Source organism: Gavia stellata, chromosome Z (assembly GCF_030936135.1).
Source record: "Gavia stellata isolate bGavSte3 chromosome Z, bGavSte3.hap2, whole genome shotgun sequence".
Taxonomy (NCBI): domain Eukaryota; kingdom Metazoa; phylum Chordata; class Aves; order Gaviiformes; family Gaviidae; genus Gavia; species Gavia stellata.
In genome coordinates, this window is record NC_082637.1 from 59,768,445 (window position 1) to 59,777,082 (window position 8,638).

Genomic DNA, 8,638 nt, shown 5'->3' on the forward strand with positions numbered 1-8,638 from the left:
TGTGTGTGGGAGTCATCAGAGCGCTGAAGAGGGTTGCTTGCAACAATCAGTTCTTTGTCACAGAATGAGACTGCTTTTCCAGAACTTTGAGTGCTCTGTTACTGCTCTGTGAGGAATATGGTAAGTGATTGTCTGTTTATTGGTGAAATAATTTATTGAAACCAAATGAATTTTTGCTGCAGATCCCATGAAAGATGCTTTCCTTGCATTTTGGGAACTTCTTTGAGAGGTTTGTTACTGAATAGATAGAAAAGATTCTTGGGAATGGATTTCCTGCAACATGTGTGTAGCCTTTCCTTCTGAACCTATTTGTGTGGCCAGCGTTGATTTTAATTAAAATTTTCTTTTTCTTTCTTTTCTCTTGCTGTGCAGGTGAAGTCATTTTTTGAGTCAAAATCAGAGGAAAGTTCTCAACTGCGTTGTGTAAAAGAGGCAATTGACACAATTCAGCTCAATATCCAGTGGATGGAGAGGAACTTAGCAAAGCTACAGGAACTGCTGTAGTGCACGTAATGCTGTGGTGTGTCAGCCATTTAGGAGCTCTGTGGGCAGTTGCTGTGTTTCTTTTGCAAAAGCCAGGCATCACTGCAACACTGTTTGCACTATTAAGAGTCTAGATAGCTCAGGGCATGTCTAAGATAATTTTTTATTTTTCTTGGAGCATTTATGAGCAAGATGTAAGTATTTATTCTGAAACTGTTTTTGTCTATAGACCAAACATCTGCGCAAATGATTAAATTTAATTCTATATTTGAAACATATGCCCTTTCATTTGGAGTTGTGTTGTAGTTTGTTAGCATGGGTTAATATTTACAGTTAGGGTCAGAAAGAAAGAAAGAGTTACCATGAACTGTTACTTCTCTGCAGACTGCTTCTTGAGCAGTAGATTTTTTTAATGCAAAAGCATAGCTGATTTCCACATCTGTAGATATAGAAGCTGTTGTGAAACAAAATCATATTTCAGATACATAAGTAGTAGCAGATCTTATAAAATACACCAGTTTGAGGCAAAATAAATAAGGTTCCAATTTGATTTAAGTTTGGGTTTTGTTATTTTTACAGTATTCTTTAGGAATTACACAAAAAAAAATAAGAATAATGTCTCATGCTCATAGCATACACTTTGGTGTATAAAGTGGCTGGGTAGTAGTATGGAAAAGAAAAACCAGGTAGCAAACCCAAGTATTTTAGAGATGGCATTTCCAGAAACAGTGATGTAACCTTGGAACTTTTACTCTGAATTTATTAGACATTTTTGAGAATCTCATCATTAATCATTGGACTTTAACTGATTTTGCTGTATTGATCTCTGAGCAACTGCACAAATTGCATTTTTACAGGTTGGTTTGTCTGTTAGACTCACTACTGATTTGTGCCCTTTTGACTACTGATTCTTAATTTCACCACTTGTTGCAGAGGGTCTGCATTTAATAGATAAGTCAGCCACTTCATTTAGGCAAACTTTTGTTTTTTCCTTGCCTGATAACTTGCATATCACAGTATAATTTGTGAACATTGCTCACTCTTTATAACATTAGCTTTAGGAAAGCCTTCTCACTTAGATTTTAATGATTTATTCTTCTACTGTTGTGAAAAAACCTTGTGAGACAAATCTTAGTCTTTTAAAGAAAAGGATCTAAAACCCTAATGTGTCACATGAGAAAGGTGAAATACCTACTGTACAATCTCTATCTCTTTCAAAACAGCGAAAAAGGCCAGTTTTGAGGTATAGCGTATCTATACAACACATGCAAGAGTAAACATACATTTTTATCTGGAGATCTGCTCTGCTCATTTCATTATTGATGCATGTCTTGTGGATTCATGCAAGCAGATTCAGACCTGTTGTTGTCTTATCATTGTCCAATTATGTGATCAGTTATAAAATACGATGAAAGCACTAGCAATTAAAAGTTGTATTATTTTAATTAAAATAATTTAATTTCAGCTGCATTAAAATGTGAATAAGATAATAGTTTGAATTAGCGTTAAATTAATGGACCTAAAAATTTGTCACAGGGTATTTCAAATTGAATGCTTTTATTTATGAAACTGCAGCATTGGCCATTTATTTGATTAGCAAAAATTGCAAGCTCTGATTGCTTAAGCCATACCATAGTTTTCCCATCTTTTTAGAATATCTGTCAAAACTCCTGGAAAATAAATTCCTCATTTTCCAGCTCACATTAGAATTGCAGATGTAATTTTTAACCTTGAAATTATCAGAAAGAATGTTTGACCTTAAGAGTGTGCAAACACTAGTTTGAAGGCCCAGAAATTAATACTTTTTTACATGCACTGAAGAAGAAACTGGCAGTATGAGCACTGAAAATAAATCATACTTCCTTACAAGTTATGGAATTTGAATTGTAATTAAGTGTGTTGTTGGAATTTTTGTACTGCCTTGTGTTATGGCTTCATTTCCTCCTTCGTTTTAAACTTTGTTATCTCTACAGAAATATTAGTTCCATCTTTACATATTTGTGTGTGTATATATATATATGTCATGTCTTTTTTTTTTCTAGTCACTTCTTCATATTAAATGAGAAGCCAGTAGTAAACTTTCACTTTTCTATCCCTTCTGTGCCCTCACATGTGTTTTACCTCATCCCTGACTGCAGTATTGAGGCATATAAAATTTAAAACGGAAACTGTGGAAGAAGATCCCATCTTCCTCCTTATTTCTGCTGTGGAATTTTAAAAAAATTACTATTTTATTTAAATGCTTTAATGATGATTATGAGGAAACAGCATGGAACTGAGTTTTAGACAGCAAACTATAACAAGCAAATCTGGAAAGCTGGGGAGGTTGTGGAGGGATTATTGAATAATTTTTCATTTTACTATTTGTTGCATATGCACACTTTTGGTATGTCAGTTGTAGAGATTTTAAAATTATTTTTCTGTCATGGAGTCTCCAACCCTATTAAAAAATGTGCTGGGGTCCTTCTTCCATGAGAAATGCTTAAGTATACTCCTCCCTTTTTTAGTATATCGGGAATTGATGAAGATTGGAATGGCTAAGACCTGGTGCAGGACAGAGAGCCATTGCTGACCAGGCTCCATTTTGGACATGGGCTTAGGGTAGGGTAAGGGTCAGGAAAAGGGTCAGGGTTTGGTGCAAGACAAAGCATATAGCTCTCATGCTAGGGGAGCCATGAAAAGGCTGGCAAGGGAAGGTGAGGGCTGCCAAAAGCTTTCAGTCCTGGGCACTTTTTCTTGGAAGCCATAGCTGGCGGTGTCCCTGGTGGACCTGGAGGCTGGCTAGGGTTAGGGTGAGACTTAGACATAGGCGCAGGAGAAAGAACAGTGCCCCATTGTTTGTGGGGCTGCAAAGGGGCTGCCAAAGGAAGGGGTGGGCTGCCAAAGCTTTCAGTCCTGGCCATGTTTTCCTGGGAGCCATTGCTGGCAAGGCTCTGTTTTGGACATGAGCTTAGGGTAGGGTGAGGCCAGAAAAAGGGTTAAGGTTAGGAGCAAGACAAAGAGCAGATCCCCAGTGTTACAGTGGGTGCGAAAAAGCTGCCAAGGTAAGGTGAGGACTGCCAAAAGCTTTCAATCACGGCCACTTTTGCCTAACAGCCATAGAGCAAGGGGTGTCCCATTATACCTGGGTTCTGGTTCGGGTTAGCGTGAGGGTAAAGCTTAGCCATAGGTGCAGGACAAAGAGCAGAGCCCCAGCATTTGTGGGCCTGTGAAGGTACAGCCAAGGGAGCACGAGGGCAGTCAAAAGCTTTCAGTCTAAGGTATTTTTTCATGGGAGCCACAGCTGGCAACATCCCTGCTGGAGCTGGGGTCTATTATGGGTTAGGGCAAGGGTGAGAATTAGCCATAGGTGAAAAAAGAGAAAGCAGAGCTCCGGTATTTGTGGGGCTGTGAAGGAGCTGGCTGTGAAGGAGCTGCCAAACGAAGGTGAGGGTTGCCAAAGCCTTCAGACCTGGGCACTTCTAGAGAGCCATTGCTGGTGGAATTTGTGATGGACCTGTACTCTGCCTCGGGTTGTGATCATGGTGTAGGTCATGGTTATGTGCAAGAGAAAATGCAGAGCCCCAGTGTTTGTTTGACTGTGAAGGGGCTGCCAACACCTTTCAGTCCTGGCTACTTCTGTTCAGAGCCCTAAGTGGTGGGTGTCTGTTTTGGAGCTGGGCTCCGGTCAAGGCTGAGGGGGTAGGTGAGGGTTAGATGGTAGAGCAACTGCAGAGCTCCAGGGTTAGTGGTGCAGTGAAGGGACTGCCAAGGGAAGGTGAGGGCTGCCAAAAGCTTTCAGTTCTGGCCATTTCTGTGTGGGATCCCTAGCTGGCGGGTGTCCATTTTGAAGCTGAGCTCTGGCTAGGTTTATGGTTGTGGTGTGGGATAGGATTAAGTGCTAGAGCAAGCACAGAGCCACAGTGTTGGTGAGGCTCTGAATGGGCTGCCAAGGGTAGCTAAAAGCTGCCAAAAGATTTTATTCTTGGCCACTGCTGTAGTTTACTCTACCCAACTCTACACTAAGCCCATGTCCAAAATGGAGCCTTGCTGGCAATGACTCCCAAGAAAAAGTCCCAAGGAATGAAAGCATTTAGCAACCCTCGCTATCCATTGGCAGCCCTTCAAATAATCTCAAACATTGGGGCTCTATTATTTGTCCTCCACTTAACCCTAACATTAATTCTCCTCCTGATCTTCGCCCTTGCCAGAGCACAGGTCAAACACTCAGTTCTGACAGCTATGGCTCCCAGGCAAAACTGAGGCTTTTTGAATCCATCACCTTCCCATGGCTTCCTCACGCAGCCCCAAAACACTTGGGCTCTGTGCTGTCTCAAGCACCAGAACCATCACCTACCCCTCACCCTAGGCAAAGCTCAGGTCCAAAATAGACACCTGGCAGCTAGGGCTCCCACACAGAAGTGGCCAGGGCTGAAAGCCTTTGGCAGCCCACACCTTACCTTAGCAGCCTTTTTGCATTCCCCGCTAACACTCGGGTTCTTGCATTTAACCCTAACCCTTTTCCTCACCCTCTTTAAGCTCAAGTCCAAAACAGAGCCTTGCCAGCAATGGTTCCCAAGGACAGAAAACTGTTGCAGCCCTCACCTTCGCTTAGAAGCCCTTTCGCAGCCTCATGAGCAATGGGTCTTTACATGTCCTTTGCAGCCAAACCCTCACCTAAACTCTCACGATAGCCAGAGGACAAATTCAAAACAGACACATGCCAGCTATGACTCTCACACAGAAGTGGCCAGAACTGAAAGCTTTTGACAGCCCTCACCTTCCCTTGGCAGCCCATTCAAAGCCTCAGAAACATGGGCTCTGTGCTTGCTCTACCACCTGAATCTCACCCACACCTTCTACTCAGTCCTCAGACCAGGTCCCAAACACACACCCAGCAGCCATGTCTCCCAGACAGATGTGGCCCAGACATAAAGCTGTTTGCAGCCCTCACCTTCATGTGACAGCCCCTTCGCATCCCACAAACACTGCAGCTCTGAACACGCTCTACCACCTTACCCTCACCCTCACCTACACCCTCATGCTAGCAAGAACTGAGGAAAACTGACAGCCACCAGCAACATCTCCCATACAGAAAGGCCAGACTGAAAGCTTTTGGCAGCTCTCACCTTCCCCTAGCAGACCCATCCCAGCCCCACAACCAGAGCCCAGGTTCAAAACACGCACTCACCAGGTATGGATCTGATACAGAAGTGGCCAAGACTGAAAGCTGTTAGCAGCCCTTGCCTTCCTTTGGCAGCCCCTTCACAGCCCCACAAACACTGGAGATCTGTGCTTGCTCTACCACCTAACCCTCACCTACGCCCCCAGCCTCACCAGGGCCCAGCTCCAAAACAGACATCCGCCACCTAAGGCTCCCACAGAGGTGTGGCCAGGTGTTGTGGTTTAACCCCTGCCAGCAACTAAGCACTACATGCCTGCTCACTCACTCCCCCCTGATGGGATGGAAGGAGAATAGGAAGGGTAAAGGTGGGAAGGAAACTCATGGGTTGCGATAAAAATTTTAATACCTAAAAAGAAATAATATTTTTAAAAAAGGAATTCTAAGGAGAAGGGATAAAAAAATAACAAAGAGAGAGAGGAAAATTGAAACCCAAGAAAGACAAGTCATGCAAATGACAATTGCTTACCACCAACGGACTGATGCCCAGCCAGTCTCCAAACAGTGCCCCCCCGCCAACCTCCCCAGCCAGTTTTGTTGCTGAGCATGATGCTATTATGGTATGGAATATTACTTTGGCCAGTTCCGGTCAGCTGGTCCCACAGTGTCCCCTCCCAATTTTTTGTGCACTTCCAACCTGCCCGATGGCGAGGCAGTGCGAGGAGTAGAAGTAGTGCCTTGACACTGTGTAAGCACTGCTTAGCAATAATTAAATCATCAAAGTGTTAATACTATTTGCAGCACAAATTGAAAACATAGCCCCATGCAAGCTGCTATGAACAAATTTAACTTTATACCAGCCAAAGCCAGTTCATTCTCACCACTTATTCCATACTATTTACGTCATGTTCAGGTCCCATACTATAGCAATACATCCTCATTAACCACCCCATAAAACGCTGGTAAAATGTCCATACATATCCATAAAATGTTCATTGGGTTAATTTGATCTATGACTTTGGGCTTCATCTGTTGTGGTATTCACTCGGGCAGGGGAGGTGCTGCGTTGTGTGGAGTTACTGGGCACCAAAACCAGCTCAGGTCTGGTCACTGCTGCACTTGCACTGCTTCTTGTGATGTTCCTTCTTCATTAGTTCAGGTGGTTTCTGCCATAGTACTTCCTATAACATGCAACTCAAATCATGAGTTACAACAATTTACAGGTATATCCATTACAGTCCCCAGCCCTGGTTCCTTAGGACTAGGCCATAAGGTTTAACGTGGCAATGAATTCCTCCTCTTGCCTCTAGCCTGGCTAGCAGTGAGAGGTTCCTGCTGTAATACCTTTGACATATGGCAGCCACAGCAGTCGTGACATACAACATCATGTAACACTGCCATCATACAACTTAAATCATGGATTATTTTCACCCAGGATGGAATCACCTTGAGGTACACATTGGACTTCCCCCTCCTTCAGCATTACCCACCAAGTGCACCCAGGTCCTTGAGCAAAAACAACATCGTGAATAGGTTTGCCCTTCCCTGAGGAAGGAATAACCCAGACTATTTTTCCCAGCCAGTTCCTTACATGTACTGTGTTTCCTTCCACAGTGCCCAGAGGTTTTGGTTGGGCAGGGCCAGGTCGACTGGCAGAGCCTCTAGTGTTAACTAGCCAAGTGGCTTCTGCTAAATGTGTATCCCAATGCTTGAATGTCCCAGCACCCATTGCTTTCAGTGTAGTTTTTAACAGTGCGTTGTATCGTTCAATTTTCCCGAAGACTGGTGCATGGTAGGGGGTGTGATACACCCAGTCAATGTCAAGCTCCTTGGCCGAGGTATTTAAGAGATTGTTTTGGCAATGAGTCCCATTGCCTCGTTCAATTCTTTCAGGGGCGCCATGTTGGCATAAGACTTTTTCAAGGCCCAGGATAGTATTTTGGGTGGTGGCATGGGACACGGGGTATGTTTCCAACCATGCAGTAGTTGCTTCCACCATTGTGAGCACATGCTGCTTACCGTAGCAGGTTCATGGTAGTGTGATATAATCAATTTGATTGATTAATATTATTGATATTTCAGCCATCGTCCTCTACACCAAAAAGGCTTTAGCTGCTTGGCTTGTTTGATAATGGTGCACATTTTATATTCATGGATAACCTGTGCAATGGCATCAATGGTCAAGTTCACCCCTCGATCACGAGCCCATTTGTGTGTTGCATCCCTTCCTAAATGTCCTGATGTGTCATGGGCCCATCGAGCTATAAATAGGTCACCCTTATGTTCCCAATCCAAATCCACCTGAGCCACTTCAATTCTAGCAACCTGGTCCACCTGCTTGTTGTTTTAATGATGTTCTTCAGTGTCACGACTCTTGGGTATGTATGTGAGCTGGCTGAACAGAGAGCTTTGGATGGAACTCAGGAAAAAAAAGAGAGTTGATGACCTTTGGAAGAAGGGGCAGGCAACTCAGGAGGACTACAAGGATGTTGTGAGGTTTTGCAGGGACAAAATTAGAAGGGCCAAGGCCCAACTAGAACTTAACCTGGCAACTTCTGTAAAAGATAATAAAAAATGTTTTTATAAATACATAAGCAACAAAAGGAGGGCTAAGGAGACTCTCCATCCTTTACTGGCCCTGGGGGGAAACATAGTGACAAAGGATGAGGAAAAGGCTGAGGTACTTAATTCATTCTTTGCCTCGGTCTTTAATAGTAAGACCAGTTGTTCTCTGGCTACCCAGCCCCCTGAGCTGGAAGATAGGGACGGGGAGCAGAATGAAGCCCTCATAATCCAAAGGGAAATGGTTAGCGACCTGCTACACCACTTAGACACCCACAAGTCTATGGGACTGGATGGGATCCACGCAAGGATACTGAGGGAGCTGGCAGAAGTGCTCACCAAGCCACTTTCCATCATCTACCAGCAGTCCTGGCTAACCAGGGAGGTCCCAGCGGACCAGAGGTTAGCAAATGTGATGCAAATCTTCAAGAAGGGCCGGCTGGACGATCCATGGAACTACAGGCCTGTCAGCATGACCTTGGTGCCGGGCAA

General features: G+C 43.9%; 1 protein-coding gene across 3 annotated transcripts in view; it reads left to right on the top strand.

The window, feature by feature from the left end:
• The window catches only part of LNPEP (leucyl and cystinyl aminopeptidase), a 68,776-nt gene extending 66,131 nt beyond the window's left edge, over positions 1–2,645 (top strand). For all 3 annotated transcript variants that reach the window (XM_059833381.1, XM_059833382.1, XM_059833383.1), the window contains exon 18: positions 373–2,645. In XM_059833381.1, the coding sequence (XP_059689364.1) occupies positions 373–504 (132 nt within the window). In that variant the 3' untranslated portion in view covers positions 505–2,645. The remainder of the gene's footprint in view (positions 1–372) is intronic.
• Positions 2,646–8,638: the final 5,993 nt, after the last annotated feature.